Source organism: Podarcis cretensis (genome assembly GCF_951804945.1).
Source record: "Podarcis cretensis genome assembly, chromosome: 1".
Taxonomy (NCBI): Eukaryota; Metazoa; Chordata; class Lepidosauria; order Squamata; family Lacertidae; genus Podarcis; species Podarcis cretensis.
Window position 1 is genome coordinate 71,052,177 of NC_137170.1, and position 20,155 is coordinate 71,072,331.

Below are 20,155 nucleotides of genomic sequence, written 5' to 3' on the forward strand. Positions count from 1 at the left end.
AATTTAAGATTTATCTGCAGAAATACTGCAAGGTTTATGAATGTTAAAATGATGCTGGATATAAAAATAATATGGCATTAGTGATACAGTGTTAAAAAGTATGCAAAAACGTAATAGAAAAAGGCCGAAAGATTAAAGTTATATTATGTCAAAAGTAAACAATATGCTAAAGGTGTTTAAACATAAGGAGGAAAGATCGGAGACATAATAGAAGTGATTTTAATAATTAGAAATGAGTTTCGAAAGAGGGTAAGGATTTGCTGTATCTGATTGGACAAAGAGGAACACAAAAAAGGGAGGCGTGAGGAAGTCAAGAAAGAAAGCTTTGTAAACATGAATTTAAAAATTGGAGTTTTTATTTTTAATTTTTTCTCTTTTTTGATGTATATCTGTGATTGGTTTTGTTGTTTTGTATTTCTTTGATGTTTCTTCTTTCTCTGTAAAAATAAATAAATATATTTTTTAAAAAATAATAAACCTCACCATCAAGCCTTGTGCTGTGAGGGGGATGATTGTGATACGGTCCTCCATGTAATAGGAAGTCAGGCAAGTTTGGTGTGTGTTCCTTTTTTTTAGAGTGAGCATGGGTGTTTTTCTGCATGTGTGGTGTGTGCGCCTGAGTGGACACAATCACATGGATATGCACACTGGCTTGTACCCCATGGAGGACTGGCCAGCACAAGATGGGGCCTTGGTCAAAAAAATGGTCTATGGAAAGATATCCATATATGGAACATGCCTGGTGAATCTTTCCCAGCCTCTTATTGAAAGCTATCAGGAGAAAATTCAACATTCCTAGGCAGCATGCTCCATTAGATAAAATACAGTAATTACATTAATGCAAGACTTTCGAGCAAAACAGGTACTCTCACCAAGGAGCACATCGCTAAATTGGAGGCTCTAAACTTTTTCCTGAAGGTTACTTGTAACTTCCTGTTCCCATCAGGAGTTCAATCCTATCTTGGTTTCAAGTGAATGGCATGTTCTGCTGCTGTTGTACCTGTTCATTATTTATGCAAAACTTTTCCATTTGTCTCAGTAACTCAGTTGGCTTTCCTGTGTGCCTTATCGTAATGGACCCAGATCATTATAGCATGGCCAGCTATATTTATAAAATAATAATTTATTACTTATACCCCGCCCATCTGGCTGGGTCTCCCCAGCCACTCTGAGCGGTTCCAACAGATTAAAATACATTAAAACGTCATTTAAAAACTTCCCTAAGCAGGCTGCCTATTTGCCACTTCTGTTAATGGGTATATAGTGGTACCTCAGAAGTCGAACGGAATCCGTTCGGGAAGTCCGTACAACTTCCAAAATGTTTGGAAACCAAAGCGCAACTTCTGATTGGCTGCAGGAAGCTTCAGAAGCCACGGAAACCCCATCGGACGTTCAGGTTCCAAAGAACGTTTGCAAACCAGAACACTCACTTCCGGGTTTGCAGCATTCAGGAGCCAAAAGGTTCCTCGCAAGGCATTCAGGATCCAAGGTACGACTGTACCTGGATTCTAGCCTGTACCTGGATGCCCAGGTTTTGGTGGTGGCTATGGCTCATGCACCAACTGCACCCCTTCGTTGATATCAGATCTGCCCATGGTGATGCATGCCTTACATTACATTCCTGTTGGGACTACTATCTCTCTCTCCATGGATCTGCCTTTGAAAAGTAGTCAGAAGCATCAGCTGGTCTAGAATGATATGGCTAGACTGCTAAAGGTAAAGGTAAAGGTACCCCTGCCCGTACGGGCCAGTCTTGACAGACTCTGGGGTTGTGCGCCCATCTCACTTAAGAGGCCAGGGGCCAGCGCTGTCCGGAGACACTTCCGGGTCACGTGGCCAGCGTGACATCGCAGCTCTGGCGAGCCAGAGCCGCACACGGAAATGCCGTTTACCTTCCCGCTGGTAAGCGGTCCCTATTTATCTACTTGCACCCGGAGGTGCTTTCGAACTGCTAGGTTGGCAGGCGCTGGGACCGAGCAGCGGGAGCGCACCCCGCCGCAGGGATTCGAACCGCCGACCTTTCGATTGGCAAGCCCTAGGCGCTGAGGCTTTAACCCACAGTGCCACCTGCGTCCAACTGCAGCTAATTACAAGGAATATGGTACTCCTGTTAAAACATCACTGGCAAACGGTCCGTTTCCAGCCACAATGCAAAGTGCTGGTTATGAAGTATAAAGCCCTGTGTAGCCTGCATCCAGAAGAGGAGGAGTTTGGATTTGATATCCCGCTTTATCACTACCCTAAGGAGTCTCAAAGCGTGATCTCCCTATCCGAATCTGTCTGTGGGCTAAGATCCTGAGGTGAGCATCTCCCCTCACTCATCACATCTGAAACATGGTTGGCAGTGACATGAGCTTTTTTTGTGGCTGCTCCCAGGTTAGATTTGTTCTCTTTTTGCTGGCAGGCCAAGACCTTCCTGCTTAGACAAGCCTTTGGAAACAAAGGTGTATATGATGCTGATTACTGGGCAAATGTTTAAATTGCTAGCTTTATGTGAATTATCTATTTTAATTACTGTACTTTGTCTATTTTATATTTTGTAATTGATGTTTTTAAATTCTGCAAGGTACCTTGGAATCCCAACTTTGGAGAAAGGCAGTATATTAAATAAACAAACACTGAGCAACCACCACAATAAAGAGCTCATATTTATTGACAGACTGGAAAGCACTACACCCTTGTATTGCCTCAAACGCAGACAGACATGAGTTTCCTCAACAGGATTTAGATGAACAAGCAGGAATGACCAGCTCAGTGTGTGTGTGCGTGCACAAAAATATTCTTCACAGGTAGATTTATAGACCATTTGGGATATGATACTCAAGGCTGACAAAAACATGACAATATTAATTTCAAAAGGTCACTTTAATAATCTGATTCAATACTAATTAAGAACAAAGTTAAACATTCATATAGAAAACGTTGGTTTAAGCCAAAAAGCCTGTAATTGGTAACATCTATTTTGGCAATATCAGAACAGATCATTAGGAGGGCCAATTATATTAATTTTGCAACTAAAATTGAAATAGATTTTAGCTGGAGCTTCTGGTGTCTCAAACTACAGCTTTCAGTATCGTACACTATAACACTTTTATACATTCAGTTTGAAAATGGTAACAGTATACTTATGTACAAGTTCTAAAAATATGCCAACAGGTACACTGAAATATTAACACATAAAGGGAAGATGAGGTGAAGGGGAGGAATTAACTTTTGGAGAACTTTATTAGAAAGAATGACAAACAAACATTTACACTAATAATGTAATTCAAATATAAAATTGGTGTGCTGACTCTGTACACAATACACTAGCTTCAGAGAATGAAGCTGCTTTCAGCAGGGCAGCTTTGATATTTTTCACATAATTTTTTTAAAAGCCCACTAACACAATGATTGTTTTAATGCTACAGTTTTACAGCAAATACAAACTAAAAATAGCAGCAGTTTCACATGGCATGTTTCCACAGGCTTTTTCCTGTGGTCTACACAATGCCTAACAAAGTGCTCCCAGTTGAATACACAAGTAAAATTCACAATAGTTTACCTGACACCAGGTATGGTTCAGCCTGTTGGCCTTTGGCCTCTCCCCATGTCATTTTCCCCCTCCATTCCAAATAGAGTAGTTTACTCAAAAAAGCCCATTAGACTACTAGGAAAAGATCTTTCCCCTGAAATGCATTAAGAATGAGAAGCAGCAAACCACTATAGTGGTTAACTCTGGATGGTATACTATTCAGTGTAACTAAAAGGCTTGAAAGTTAGCGTCCTGGTTTCTTTAAGGAGCAGGAGGACACATAGGGTCAGATCCAGACTTGACATTCTGCAACAGAAGAGTTTCTTCCATTCACAGAAAAGCCTGATACCCATTGGAGGCTTCTGCTGGACAAAAGCAGCAATTTTCTCCAATTCCACCCACAGCTCCCACACCACCTCCCACCATTTTCTGGAGGGTCCCTATATCCTCTGAAGCAGATTTTCAGGAGCTGCAGGGAGGGAGGGTTGGTGAAAAATCACATTTGCTCCTTCTTGTGGTGAGAGACCTCAATGAGCAGAGTGCCACTCATAGGAAGCCTGGATCCTACAGTTATTTAACTGCATTTGGCAAAACTAAAATTGTAAAAGACTTCTTTATAACACCAATGATAGTGATTTAAAGAAACAGAATCCTCTTCCTCTCCTAAACTAGTCCAGGAATATTCCACAATCTTCTTGAAAGCTTTCTGGAACGGACAATTCAATATATTGTCAGGCTAACTGAACGGTTCATTTTCTTTCCATTAAGGCGAGTTGTTCTAGTCTGTGCTGTAGATCTAGTTGTCATTCGATCTGTAATTTGAGCTCGCTCTTCTGCTGCTGCTTTTGCCATTTGTGCTTTCTTAAGTTCCCTGGAACATAGAAAAAAAGTCATTTTGCCACCAAATAACTTGCATCCAAAATCATTCTAAAGAGACAAGAACAGTAATTCAGGGTGCAAACATTTTATTGTAACATTTTTTTCTGGTCTACCAGCACTATTAGCAGAATCACACAGAGCTTTCTACAAGAATACACTGCAGCAGCACTGCTGGATCAGACCAAAGGCCTATCTAGTCCAGCTTTCCATTCTAGTGGCCCACATTTCTAAGTGGTGTACATAAAAAAATTAATTCACAGAAATTTGGACAATAAAAATTTATCATAAAACCAAACACGACCTTAAAATGCATGCTGGAGCAAGGAATTCTGATATTTTATTGATATAAAATTCATCTGCTGATCCTGGGTTCAAGTATTAAGAGGGAGAAAACTACTTCCTGTCCACTTTCTCCCCACCTCTATCACATCTTTCACAATGAAAGCAGATACAAAGAATTCATTCCATTTTTCTGCAATCTCATCCTCCATTAGTACCTTTCCCCCAACTTAACTAGATAACAGTCATTTCCTAGACTCTGATTTTGCCTGAATGGTAGTGTGTTTTAAGAGAGCACACATTTGATATTATGCTCTCTTCACCATCCTGTAAATATACTTATGTGCTTTCCCTTTAAAGGGAGGGAAGAGAATACCTTGCATTTTGACCTCCACTTTGTAGAACCAAAAGCTGAGACCTAGTAGCTGTATTCATTAGGCATATTTAATACATAAAGTTCCCTAGTCCTCGTCAAACTTTGTAACGTCCACTTTTTGTTACTGGCATGTTTTGTCACCTCATAGACTAATTCTGGTCAAGTTCAATCTTAATACTGAGGTGTCACCCAATAGTTTGTAACAGCATCAACTGTTGCTGCGTGGATGCACAGGGACACACACGGATACACACACAGACACAATGCTGAGGAAGTTGCAACTAGGGCTACTAAAAATGTCCACCAGTTGAAGCTTTCAGGGCAAATATGCTGTCAAAAACCTCTGTTCTCCCCTTCAAAAAACCCAGTAAAAAGGTTTTCAGCAATCGTTTGCCAAGACAGGCATTCCGTCAGCACCACTGAACCACACCTTTCTGGTTTAGTAATAAACTAGGGACCACATAGCTAATGTGACTTGCATATCATCTGAACACTTTGTATGGTCTCATACAAAGGGAGAATTTGCACATATCCTTCCCATTCAGAGATTTACATACTTTCTCCTCTTTGGGAACGCAAAGCTCTCCCCATGGTAGATGTTACTATATGAACCTGATTCCTCCCCCCTGCCCCCGAGTACTTAGAAGCAGTCTTTACCAAATCAAAGTAAACACTGTAAGAACCAGAGTTTCAAGCAGCTTCCATTCAGTGTTGGTATCTTGTTAAACAATACCTAAAGCAAAAAATATGGTGTCTGCTGTACTTCAAATCACTGGTGCTACGTTCAATGTGCTTCAAGAGAAGTTGCAAAATGTTTTATTTTGTTGCTTATGTCTGGAGTTAAATTAAGAGGTTACATAATAAAGTCTAGGTTTTCTTTTTTTGTAACAAGGAACAGAGTCTTCTGCTACTTGGCTCTTAATATTATTTCCTAGATTTCTGACACTGAAGTTGCCACAGTATGGATTCAACTTACTTCTGCAACAAAGAGTTTTTGAATTTTTCAGCATTCAGTTCTATTCGTAGTTGCTCAGCACTCTTTCTGGCAGTAGATAACAATGCAGAATGCTTGACTAGAGCTACTGCTGAGGGTCTTTTCTCTGGATCAGGGTTTATCATAAGCTGAAATAGGAAAGAGATGAAAATTAAGGCTGACCACCCTTCCCTTAAAGAACGTGTAGCATGATGCCAGGAACACAGATCACCTTCTTACCTTCAGTAACTCTAATAGCTCTTGACAAAGGACTTGTGGAATTCTAGGGAGTTTTCCTTGTCGAATTTCATGCCAATGATTCCCATTGGCTGGCAGCGGTTCGGCACCAGCAGCACACACCACAGTTAATGCAAGAGCAAAAATATCTGCTTTTGGCAAGTAATTGTAGTTCTGCAAAGGAAATAAAAGTTTACAAAATCCCACCAGAACAATATATCAAGGCATAGATCCTAAGTTTTCACTTTGTTCATGCTTTTATTATGTTCGTTTAAGTCACTATGAGTTCACCTTGCTGGAAAGAAGTGACTATTAATAAAGAGTTTTGCTTTCAGAAGGGGCCCTCCTGTGAATGTAACTCTACTTCAATGAAGGGAGGATCCTTCCATTCATAATCAGAGGACCCAAGCCCTAGTCATCAGTAAGATACAATTAATTATTTAACTCCCATTAGCAAAACACTGTTTACCTCTTGTAAAACTTCATTGGCCAGGAAACGACTATCTCCTTCTTCTACTTGTGGACTAGATATTCTAGTTACATGACCAAGGTCACCTACATTAAAGAAGAATGGGAAGAAGGGTTATTTTCTCAAAAGCAAAAACAAATAAAAGGTTGCACAGGAAAATGTAACTCCATGCTCCCCTACCTATTTTGAAAACAACCCTGCTAGATGTCCATTCATCATCATCGCCTTCTTCAGATATAGTAGTTGGAATTGAAGTCCTAGATATGAAGATATTACCTGCCAAGGAATAAAAATAGACATTCGTCAAAATATAATCTAGTTTCAGAATTTGCACCATCTGCTGGCTTCTTTGAATAATTAACCCAACAGCCTTCTGGGAAAGAAGCCAAATTTCAGGACAGCCAGCAAACAAGCATAATCTAACACACACAAAAAAAGATCCAAAATAAACTGAACAGCAGTTGGCCAGCTGTATGTTTTAGAACTGATTTCTTTCATTGTTTTCTGTATTCAGAATGAAAAAGTTTCCGTTACTAAGGTGTGGTTCACTGGTTATTTTACTACCACATATTCAATCATCTCTAAAAATACCTTCAATGAAGGAAATACCAGATCTCTGAATACTTACTGGGCTTTATATCCATGTGCACCAAGGACATTGAATGGATATACTTTAAACCACGAGCAACTTGTAGAAGCAAATCTTTCAATTCTGGTTCACTGAAATAGCGCATACTTCTATAGTTTTCGCTTATAGCATCAGCTAAACTTCCACCTAGAAGCAAAATTAAATAATGTAAAAGTAGAAAATTCATTTTCTTGTAGGCCAGAGGTAGCCAAGGTGGTGCCCTCAGGACATTTTGGACTCTCATCAGGCCCAGGCAGCACATCTAATGGTATAGAATGATGGGAGCTATAGTCTTGCAACATTTGGAGGGCACCATATTGTTACCTTGGTTCTAAGGCCAATGCATGCTGTGTTTAACAATACTTAGCATTTGTATAACACTTTTAAAGTGCTCAAAGCACTTAACATGTATTACCTAGATGTAGTTCTTGCAACAATAATGTAAGGCACATATAGCCAACATGGTATCTTCCAGATGTTGTTGGATTACAAATTCCCTCAACCCCAGCCACTGTGGCCAATGATGACAGGAATTGTAGTCCCAAAAACATCTGGAAGGCACTGCATTGTCAAGGAGCTAGTAGGCTGTAGGGGTTCTATCCAATTCCCTGGGCCACATGTTCGAGAGGTCTAGTCTAGGGTTAAGGGACAATAACAGACAAAAGAAAAGAGACTAAAAAAGATACATGAGTAAAGCTATACAAGTACAACCACATATTAAGCAAACCAGATTATTTATATTTTTGTTCTGAAATATTCTAGACTGGGTATTGAATTTTTTCTTGGAATGAAGATCCCCAATTTATGACTCAGGAAGCAAGCTTAGTTAATCAGCTGAAATGTTTGTAAGAACATTCACTTCTTGCCTATTTAAGAAGCTCACAAATTATTTGAATTTTGTTGTATCATAAATTGTCTAAAATTCATCTGATCTTTTACTTCTACTTGCTTTATCCTAACTGTAACCACATGTGTTTGACATTAATATAAAATGCTACTGATTCAGAGACTAAGATGGACAGAGCACTGCTTGTACAAACTAGGCTCCAATCCCCACTTCTGCCTCTTGCACACACCATAAAAGCCACTTCTTAAAAGGTGAATGACCCTCCAGAACAGTGTGTGATGGGGCATGGGGGGATTCAGCAGGATGGAGCAATCATGAAAATTTGCTAGGTTGTCTTCTACAAGCACAAATGCCTTTCTGCTCATGTAAGACATACCTGGCTGGGTCCAAGCCAATGGCTGCAATCCTGTACCCCATTACACATGCTTAAATTCCATTGAAAGAAAAAGGACTTAGCAAGTGCACCATTGACTTTGTTGGCAAATAAGTCAGCAGATCTCCCTCCCCTTTCCCAGACAAGTTTAGCATCTTACTACAACTATGTTCCCTTAATGAGCAGAATTCATAGTAAGGTAAATTCAATAGGAGCTTTACTTACCATTACAATACTCATTCTGTATAAGCATATGATCATCTTCTGCCCAAGCAGAGAAATATCTGACTACATGTGAATGCTGTCCCAAAACTGCATGAGCATAGACTTCTCTAAGAGCATTTTGCCTGTGGTATTAAAACAAATTAAATAAAGATTGAAACTGGTTTAAGGAAGCAAGCATAGAATGCTGGTCACATTACAAGAGCAGTTAAGTTTTTTGAGTTGGAAGAGGTATGAACTATGGCATAGGAGTGCTGTGTTTGTTATGTACAGGTGAATGAATGATAGTTTTGCAACTATAAACATTTCAGTATTGTAGCTGCAAAGACAATACGTGAACAAATCAATCCTTACATGCCTTGATGGGATTATTTTAAAAATGAGTATGTGCAGAGGAGTGAAATACAAGGACATGGGATAGTTTACATTTAATTTTTTACTCACTCATCAATTGAGCCAGCCAAGGGTTTCTTAGAACGCTTTATTGCATAGATGCAACCATCAAGCCTTTTCACACATTTGAATACTGAACCAAATTCTCCAGATCCAATCTTTTCCAATTCATGAAATTCTGTTGCATATCGTGATTTCATATTACTTTCTGTTATGCTGATCCGCTAAAAGGATTGAGACAAACAAGTTTGAGGAAAAGGGCTTCTTAAAAGGTTAATCCTATGGATTTCAATGGAACTTTAAAAATGCTTACTTAGGAATAAATGGGGATTGTTTTTTATTTTTATTTACCTTGGCAGGTCTCGTAGTTTCATCTTCAGGCTCTCCATCACTTGCTTCCATATCTTCACCATAGGAGCTGTGACACAAACAATAAGTAAAAGAAATGCTATGAAACCTTCACTTTCATCGATAAGTTACATTTTACTTTCCAAGCAATTTAATCAAATTCATGAACTGTGCAAAGCCATAGCTACCAGACCACTTCCAGACATCTTTTTTCACCCATGCCAATAGTAGGGACAATGTAGAAGACGGCTAAAATGGCCGCTGTTTCTTTAATGCGAATAAAGCTGTGTCAGCATGACTCAGCGGCCTGCACCAAGTTGTATATATAGAGTGAGAAATGTTAGTTTGGAGGCTGGTGTTTGGGTTGGTTGGTTGGTTAGTGCTGGTGTGTATAGTTATTTAGTCGTGTTTTGCACAAAGACTTTTAAGAATAAAACTGCAAGGATATTCTCGTGGTCTCTTTTATGCAGACAAGGGTCCGAGGACCAGGCTGAAGAGACAAAGGGAGGTCAGAACCCTTTCCTTCTTTTTCTTTTTTTTTTGGCTTTTTACAAACACTGACAGGTGTGTGCACAAAAAGTCACGAGGGAAGCTGTGCTGCATTGAGGTGATGTGACAGAACGATTGTTTGAATAGATTATGTCAATTAATATTGTGCCATGCCAACATCTCACCGCGGTAAGATGTGTGTGTCAAATGCAGGGAAGAGAGACTGCTAGGAGTCAGACTCCTAATAAAAGGGAAGCAGAAGAACAGGTATGTAAAAGGTTACGTTTAGGTTCAAATTAGACCTCATGCTAAAGGTGAAGCTGTCAGAATTTACCCATGTTTCCCGGGGCCCCACTGTAGCAACAACCAAATGCGTAGAATGGAGATGAAGAAAATGAATATAACATCAGCAGAGAAAGAGCTATATTTGCACCCCATGTTTAGCAATCTCTAGTTTCACCTCAAAATTTACAAACTAATATCTCACAATGTTAGGCAATGTTACAAGTTCTGCTGTACAATTTTAACCACTTGTGTTCTTAAAGCCTCCCTAACTCTATACCCAATTATTCACTTGAAAATAAGGATAGTTAAGTACAATCCCTTCATTGACAGGATTGCTATCAAAAGTTTATTTCTTAAGCAGTTTATCAATGACCAGCTCTAGACACTTACTCATTCCAGTGTGTTCTCTTTCTCCTACGACACTGCCCAACTGATGACTGAAGGAAGAGAGAGTCTGGAGTGAAGGGATTAATGTTCACGTGAGGTGCTTGCCCCACATCAGATTCCTGTTTTACTAGTTTTCCAACATTCATAAAGAGAGAGCCACCTCGGAGTTTAGCTGAACTTGATCCCATTCCTTCAGCTCTACAAAGTAAACTCTGAAAAAAAAAGGAAACGAGTAAATTAACAGTTCTGTTCCATGTTGACTTAACAAGTTAATGATTATTTGGAATTTAAACGAATGAATAATCTTTCCAAATATAACATTTGTGCTTCCCCTATGGCAAATTACTATGGCATAAATGGGTTTCCTATTCATTGTTTCATATGTAAAATCTAACTGATTTTGGTTATCAGAGCAATGAGCAAAGCAGAACTAAACACACACCCACACACCCCTCACCTCACCTGCAGGCTTCCTAAGTTCTATTAGACATATTGTTTAATCAGTTTTTATCTTGTTGTTCCTCCCAAAAGAGCCCAGAGTAGAAAACATATTAGTATCATTTAAAGCATGCTAACAACACCTAAAAACTATCACATTCTCTCAGCTAATGATATGGACATAAATGGAAGTTGTCTCCACCCAGCTTTTCAGTGACCTCTGTTTTTAGCCACAACTCACCCTCACCCCCAGAAGCTTTCTGAAGTGTTTGGGGAGATGCCAAAGGAGGAAAGAGTCATCTTCTGGCAATCCCCTTCTAGTGGAACTTCTTGGGATCCAAGGCAATAATTGGTGTGAAACGCTTTAAATCAACAGCATTTCTGAATCAAGAGTTTCTTTGTTAATAGAAAAGAAAAATAGTTCTGGCAAACAAACATCTCTCTCCCACCCTTTCTTTAAATCACAGCTGGTGTTATAGGCATGCCACAGAATGCAACACAAGGTGTTGATCAGATAATACAACTATTAGTTCATAAAATCTTCACCTGGATGAAGAGCAAGACCTGATCACCTCCTAAATATAGAAGGCTAACTAAAGATGCTTCTGTCCAGCTCTTGCCATTATACACTTAGTTATACATTGAAGTTGCCTACTTAAAATCAGAGAACAGATGTACAACTCCAACCAGTAAAACACTGTAAGCTACACATTGTTGGCTTTGACCAGTTATTGACAGAAGGAATTGCTACAGTTTTTAGATAACAGCAATGTGCAAGACTAGTTGTCCATGCTTACTTTCATCCTGCAGTCAAGAACATGTACATATCAACCCATGTTAATCAAATCTGCCAACTAGGTGAAAGAATTAGGAGTAACTATTAGTATTATTAAAATCTGTATACTGCCTTTGAGCTGTAGATCCTAGAGTGGTTCACAACATAAAATCACAATATGAAAACCACAAAACACATAGTAAAAAGTAAGAACAAACTAATAATCTCCTCTCCCACAACACATTTAAAAGAGCATCAGATGTTAATCAGCCAAAGGCCTGGTTGAAGAGGAATGTTTCACCTAGCAGCTGAAGATGTATAATGAAGGCACCAGGTCAACTTCCCTGGGGAGAGCATTCCACAAGCAGGGAATAACAGCAGAAAAGGCCCGTTCTCGTATTGCCACCCTCAAGACCTCTCATGGAGGCACACAATAAGGGCCTCAGAGGATGACCTCAGGGTTCGGGTAGGTTCATATGGAAAGAGGTGGTCCTTGAAGTATTGCAGTCCTGAGCCATTTAAGGTTTTATAGGTCAAAACCAGCACTTGAAATTGGGCCCAGAAACTAATTGGCAGCCAGTGCAGTCGGGCCAGGATTGGTATAATATGCTCAAACTGTCTTTCTCCAGTAAGCAACCTGGCTGCCGAATTCTGCACCAGCTGAAGTTTCTGAACCATCTCCAGAGGGAGCTCTGTGTACAACGTGTTGCTGTAATTTAACCTAGAGATTACAAGAGCATAGACAGCAGTAGTTAGGCAATCCCTGTGCAAGTAGGGGCACAGCTGAGCCACCAGTCAAAGCTGATGGAAGGCACTTCACACCACTAAGGCCACCTGAGCCTCAAGTGACAGAAATGCAACCACAAGTACCACCAAGCTATGTACCCGGTCGCTCAGAGGGAGTGTAACCCCATCAAGAGCAGGCAACCTCCCATCCATCCTGTTTAGGACAGCCCACTAACAATTCCTCAGTCTTATCTGATCTAGTCCATTACAGAGGCAAGACAATGGTCCAGCACATCCACTGCCACACCTGCAGATGTAAAGGAACAGAACTGTGTGTCATCAGCATATTGCTGACAACATACTCCGAAGCTCTAGAGGACCCCACTTAGTAGTTCCAAATATATGTGAAAATACACTGAAGGCTCCATGGGGCTGAAAAATACTCCCCAAGCATCATCCCCTGGAAATGTCCACCCAAGTAGGACTGGAACCACAGCAAAGTGGTGCCACCCACCCACTATTAGGACTGCAAGCGTTAATCAATGAACTGGTAAATTTGACAATAAATAAATGGGAGTCTAGAAAGTCATACCTGAGTCCTGTTGATGTAGATGTCCTTTATCCTTCTTACCTCATTCAAGTTTACTAAAAATCACACAACTAAGAGATGACTTTTCTTCATAGAATCATAGAGTTGGAAGAGACCACAAGGGCCATCGAGTCCAACCCCCTGCCAAGCAGGAACCACCATCAGAGCACTCCTGACATATGGTTGTCAAGCCTCTGCTTAAAGACCTCCAAAGAAGGAGACTCCACCACACTCCTTGGCAGCAAATTCCACTGTTGAACAGCTCTTACTGTCAGGAAGTTCTTCCTAATGTTTAGGTGGAATCTTTTTTCTTGTAGTTTGGAACCATTGCTCCGTGTCCGCTTCTTCTTTCCAGTTTGTAGTCAGAGCCAACAGTTTGCCATACACTGTGGAAGCTATTACAACTTTTGTTCAACCACAGGCAACAGAAGAACTCAACTGACACCATATACAGTAATACAGTACTGTCTTGACTTTTTATTTTTTTGATCCATTATGACTCTCATGCCATATTCTAAACCAAAAGAAAGCAGACATCCAAAGCCCCCTCATAACATACAAATAAACAGCCACCGTGCCACCAATCACCAAACTTTCAGTATTATACTTGGCCACTGACCGGTTGCTTCAATATAGTTTCAAAACTCTGATAAAAGCCAGGTTCTCAGAACATAAATGGTTTCATTTAGGCCCACACTGGCAACAGCAAATATTAAACATTGCTGAAATTGTGAAAACATACTTCTTTTTGTCTGGTTGAGGGTGAAAAAGAATCACCAATAGAAATTAGCAGTATAGCATTTTAAAATAATAGTAATACGTAAGAAAACTGTGCTCTCTGTAAGATGTATTTGAAGTATAATATGCATAGTGCTCATAGAGCAGTGGTGTCCAAACTTTTTTCAAAGAGGACCAGATTTGATGAAGTGAAGGGCCGTGAGGGCTGACCAAAGGGCTGACCAAAGTTACAGTGGACACTCGGGGTTGCGAACGTGATCCATGCGGGATGCATGTTTGCAACCCGAAGCGTTCGCAACCTGCAGCGGCACATCTGCGCATGCGCGGGTTGCGATTCAGCGCTTCTGTGCATAGTGCAATTTAGCGCTTCTGCGCATGCACGACCACTGAAACCCAGAAGTAGCCTGTTCTGGTACTTCCAGGTTTTGGTGGGTCCGTAACGTGAAAAAACGCAACCTGAAGAGCGTCTGTAACCCGAGGTATGACTGTATTGACCTTTTTTGAGGATTGAAGTTGTTGAGCCTTTTTTAGGATTTTGAGTTTTTGAGCTTTTTTATGGTTGAGCTTGTTGAGCTTTTTTAGTGTTTTACCCCAGAAAATAAACTGGATTAAACTGACCAGTGGGCCAGATTAGGCCCCCAAAACAGACTTTGGACTTACCTGGCACAGTGTCTACTTAAAATAAAATGGGGGTGAAAATTATGTAGTTATTCACTGCAAAGTTCATATTGTATTGTTAACCAGAAAGTGTAATCCTGTCTACCATGCAGTTAAATCTAATGAATAAAGAAATACCAGCTCCTTCAAAGGAGAGAAGGTGGTAGCCAATTTAGTCATTGTAGAATAGAACTTCCCTTCACTCTCAAACATAACCAAGAGAACATAACGTTAATTGGTTAGATCCAAAGTTTTCATACCATATATACAGAGTTGGCTCTTCAGCTAGCCCATAGTAGCATGTGTGGTGAGGTCAATATCCCCTCCCAACACTAGTACTGCCGCTGATTACTTGGACTGGGCTTAGTAGCAGGGATGTCAGGGCCTCATGGGCACATCAGTGTCAGTGTCCGATTAGGCCTCAACCTTGCTATCACTTTATCCCATCTATTATCAATAAATTATGACCCTCCCTTCACCAGACAGTCCTAGGATGGGCTAAAATTAAAAATTCAGAATTAAAAATTGTTAAAACAAATAGTCACAAGAATATGGTGGTTGCTAAAAACACATTTTTTATGTGTCAAATGCCAAAGAGGTGCATCTTCAGCATGCACCCAAGGCTGTAGTGTGAAGGTGCCAGATGTACCCCTGTGGGGAGGGGATTCCACAACTCAGGGGCTGCCACAGAGAATGCCCTCTCCAAGGCCATCTTCATCTCCGCCCCATATACACAAACAAACAAATACAAACTTCTGAGGACAGCAGAACTACCAAAAGTGCTTCCTCCAAGGTGGTTTGTAGGAAAGGAAGCAGCCTTTCAAATATTTGGGGCCTAAATTGTTTAGGACTTTAAGCACTTTAAATATGAGTGTGACCAACTTGAATTAATCCCAGAAACAAACTGACAGTCAATGATAGGCAGCAGCAATGGTGGTGGCAGGAGGGTGGCTTCCTGGTTCCACCCCATGCTGCTAAGACAATTACTACTTACTTGCATCCTGATTCTAAAGCTAGAAAACCCAGATTCCCTCTTATGACTACAAAGCCAAAATATTTTTGGAGACACAATAAATTCAGCTTCACGTATGAAATTTTATTTATCTACAATACTGGCATTCTGCTCATCCAGTGCACTGATTAGCAACACTCAAGAGCAATTTTACGAAGTTTTTTTTTTAAAAAAAAAAATCTTACAAAAAACCCAGTCTCCTCCTACATCCCAACCAGACATCAAAACATGAATAATAACCTCTCCATGATCTTAGGGAGTAAACATAATGGCACAGAAGGGAAAAGCCCTGTGTTCCATGGGCTGCACCATTTAGGGTTTTAAACTTAGAATCATAGCATTGTAGAGTTGGAAGGGACCCTGTGGACCATCTAGTCCAGCCCCTGAAATGCAGGGGCAACTAATTTGAGTGCTCCATTATCTTCTTTTGGAGCAACTTAAGTTGTGTTTCCCATGAAGTTCCATTGTATGTAACAGACCTTGCACACATTTCTCTTGAAACAGAAGCCTCTTGTGTTTTCAGTGTTCCTCAGTGCTTAGCTCTGGAGCATACAGAACAATTCCAGCTCATTGGTGTTCTTCTCCAGAGTGACCAAGGAGCCGATCCTCAGTGGCTAAGTCACCTCCTTTCTTTCCCTCTGGCTCCAATCAGCACAAAGGGCGAGGAGACTCCTCCTCAGTGGCTAAAAAGCTCCTCTTTCATACTGATTCAAGAGCTCTATGAAGCGGAAGACAGAGACTCCACTGCAGAGATAACAACAGGTATTCAACACCACCACTACCCAAAACCGCTGGACCACAACAACTTAATTACCAACACTTTGAATTGTGTGTAGAAATGGACTGAAAACAACTGTAGCTGTTTTAAGATAGGCATGCAGGAGCATTTAGTAGCATCCTTACTTCTCAATATGGATTAATTTAAATGTCAAGAGCAAAGAAAGCCCTGTGTAGAGCACACTGCAATCAAGAAATTTGTCACCATGCCCAGGTCATAGATGTGAACATCCTGCAAATTTATCTGGCAAAGTGCTATATAGCACTCTCAAGCTGCAATTCTATGTCCATTTACCAGGGAATAGTTAAGTTCCTGGAACTTACTTCCAAGTACACATGCATAGTATTATGTTTTTTCTATTTATATGCCTCACTGTATATATTATACTCAAATTAGGTAAAAGGTAAAGGTACCCCTGCCCGTACGGGCCAGTCTTGACAGACTCTGGGGTTGGTGCGCCCATCTCACTCAAGAGGCCGGGGGCCAGCGCTGTCTGCAGACACTTCCGGGTCACGTGGCCAGCGTGACAAAGCTGCATCTGGCGAGCCAGCGCAGCACACGGAAACGCCGTTTACCTTCCCGCCAGTAAGCGGTCCCTATTTATCTACTTGCACCCGGGGGTGCTTTTGAACTGCTAGGTTGGCAGGCGCTGGGACCGAGAAGCGGGAGCGCACCCCGCCGCGGGGATTCGAACCGCCGACCTTCCGATCGGCAAGCCCTAGGCGCTGAGGCTTTTACCCACAGCGCCACCCGCGTCCCTATACTCAAATTAGTTCAATGCAAAACATTGTCTCACTTTATCTTCACAGTATTTCAGTTGAGTAGCTTGCCCAGAGGCATCAGGTGAGCGTCATATTTGAGCAAAGATTTGAACAGAGAACTCACTGGCCTAGGCTCTACAATCCACCCACTATAACGAAGACAGTTATGAGGCAACATTTAACAAAATGTATGCATGTATCATTAAAACAAGCAGATGGCCTTCCAATTCATTCAGTTATCCAATACTTCTATTCCTCTCAAGATTCTTTTACATGGACAATAATGGTACCATAATAACATTTATTATTATATATTTTTACATTCATGAAAACGTTTAAAATTTAAAGCTGGAGTTTAAAAAAGCTAGTGAAAAAGTTTTCTTCCCTCTCTCAACTGTTACAAAAGCAGTTTGATTTCATGATGTAAAGGTGAGTATTTTTTAACCGCTCTTCTGAATGTAAACATTTCAATTTCACTAAGCAAACTGAAAGGACAGTCTCAGGGCTCAGAAGTGTCCAGAGTAGCTTTCTTGTGGGGGGAACAAACAGCTGCGGAACTGGCCCTGCATCTTGCAATGTGGGTGAAAACTATTTTAGGCACAATTTGTAGCTCAGTTACATAATCTTAACGGACAATCTGTGGGCAGGGCTTACCAAAGTTGCCAATATTTCTGTAACAGGCAAGCTAGCTTGTTATGTAATAAGCACGATGTACAGGCTTGGAAGTGGAAAAAATTATTCAAGTATTTGGCACCAACTTATGAAGTGTAGCTGAATGGAATTTATGTTTAAAAGGCTCTCCAACCAATGAAATCAAGCAGCAGCCATTGTTTAGTTGGGAGTATTCTGCACTTTACAATGCTGGCTGCTGTTAAAAGGGCAATCCACATGTAAACAGTGCAAAAAGGAGAAAATACGCAGGTACACCAGCATGTTGCCTCTGTTTATTGACGTTAACCTGCTTCACCAGCTGCATTTGGTATATACCTAGATACCAAGGCAGCCACTGAAATTTCATGGGGGCACACCACACTTTCAAAGCACTGGGCTTCACCTGCCAAGTATGGTTTGCATTTGCCAACAGTCTCTCATTTCAACTTTCAACATGTTTTGGAGAACGGTCTGATGGCAGCTCTTAATTTTAAACGAGCGAAAAGGCTGCATGGGCGGACCATACGGATTCACTTCTCTCTAAGTTGCCAGTTATTGGGGGGGGGGCGACAAAGGCGAAAGGGGCGTGGCACCTATTCCTCAGAGCACCGCTAGTTGCATTGTCTTCCCTTTCCCCCGAAAATAACATTTTTGCTCTGATCAACCCAAAACGGTCTGCAACAAGCTTCTTAAAGTAAAAAAGCGAAGCAGCCTCTAACGCCTGTTTCACGGACTACATACTACGCGGGGCGGTCGGCCAAGGGAGCCGCCCGGAGACCTACCGAGCGCCCACGTGCTCAGACGGAAGCGAACCAAGCGGCGGCAGCGACTGAATGGAAACTCCCCGGCAGAGCCGACACGCCGGTGGGGTAGCCTAACCTCCCCCCCCCCAAGCCCCGCACCCGCCACTGAGCCTCCGGATCCCCCCCCTCCCGCAATTGTCCTCCGCTCCTCCTTCCCCCTCCTCTCACCTTCGGCGTGTGCGGGGTGTCGAAGAGGCGCAGTTTGCGGAAAGTCTTGTGGGGCGGGGTGTCGGGATACTCGGGCAGCGCAGAAACGGGACCCTGGTGGCCCCGGCACGGCAACACCCGGGAGCGCGGCGGCGACGGTCGGCCGCAGCAGCGGCGGGGTCCTTTCAGCGGCGGCGAGCCGGCCATGAAGTAAGCTCCGGGCGATTTCACGGGGGACGAGGAGCCGAAGCCCTCCTCTTCCCACGAGTCTCCCTCGTCGCCCGGCAGCGCGGGAGGCGCCAGTTCCATCGCGACCTCCTCGGGCGATCGCGGCGGCGGCGGCGGCTCCCTGCGCCGAGCCGGGGTATGGCTCACGGAAAGCGGGGAGTCGGCCTCCTGGAAAGCCGAGTCTTCCCCGGTGCTGTTGCCGCTGCCGCCTTCCTCCTCCTCCTCTTCGTAGCAGTCTTCCTCCTCCTCCTCTTCCTCCTCGCAGTCGCTCCCGCCGCCCGAAAAAAGCAGCTTCTGCCGGATCGGGGCCGCTGCCCGACGCGCCGCAAGGCGCCGCGGTCCCGCGACCGGCTGCTGCTGCTGCGGCTGCAGACTCAGGAAACTCATGGCCGAGATCCGCGGGAGGCCTTCCCTTGTTCAGACGGGACGCTGACAGGAGTAAACCACGCCTCCCTGCGCTGAAATGCCTGTTCACACGACGCGCGACCCGTGCCTCGCCTGCGCGCTCCTCCACGAAGCTCCGGCTCTTGCCACAGCAGCAGCACACTCGCCCGTTCGGACTCCGCGGCTTTCCCGCGACCGTTAGTCACGTGCCAGGTCACGCCAGCCAATCACGCACGCCCCCTTCGTTTGAAAACATGGGAGGCGGGAGGCGGGGCTGTGCGTGGTGGCGTCAGACGGCAATTTGGCGCGAATTCGGGGTTGGGAGTAGGAGGGGCGGGCGTATTCTAATACCGTTCTTATCCTGGAGGGGCTCGAGCTCCGCGGGGACGTTAGCTGCGCGTGCAGCAGGGCCAGCGTTTGAACTGGAGCTCGTGCAGGTCCAGAGGAGGAGGAGGAGGGGCAGCAGCAAGGGGGCTTCCCCAGGGTGGGGGATGGAGACAGTAGGAGCAGCAGCGCCTGCCCGTGCGCGACGTGACTCTTTCTGACTCAGCTGCAATTCTCGCCGTCTGTATTTGGCCGAAACTGGCTTGCTGCTGATGTAACTGTGTGTCAGCAACAGCCACCCGCTGGAGGGTCCCTTTTACCTACGGCCTGACAAACTGGTTTAGCAGTGAGCCCGAGGCTGTGATCTATAAATCATCCTGACAGTTTAAAGGCTGCAATCCTAGCCAAGGGACACGCGGCCCGGTCTAAATCGCCGGGTCTGAAT

The 20,155-nt window shown here is 42.8% G+C and overlaps 1 protein-coding gene across 1 annotated transcript; it reads right to left on the bottom strand.

Annotated features, from left to right (window-relative positions):
- Positions 1-2,846: 2,846 nt before the first annotated feature.
- Positions 2,847-19,607, bottom strand: WEE1 (WEE1 G2 checkpoint kinase). The gene is made up of 11 exons (XM_079966208.1): positions 18,796-19,607; positions 10,703-10,911; positions 9,542-9,608; positions 9,242-9,414; positions 8,801-8,922; positions 7,356-7,502; positions 6,908-7,003; positions 6,728-6,813; positions 6,262-6,432; positions 6,025-6,170; positions 2,847-4,385 (listed from the first exon to the last, which is right to left on the bottom strand). Exons 1-11 carry the CDS (start codon positions 19,387-19,389, stop codon positions 4,235-4,237), a joined length of 1,962 nt encoding a protein of 653 aa, XP_079822334.1. The 5' UTR covers positions 19,390-19,607; the 3' UTR covers positions 2,847-4,234.
- Positions 19,608-20,155: the final 548 nt, after the last annotated feature.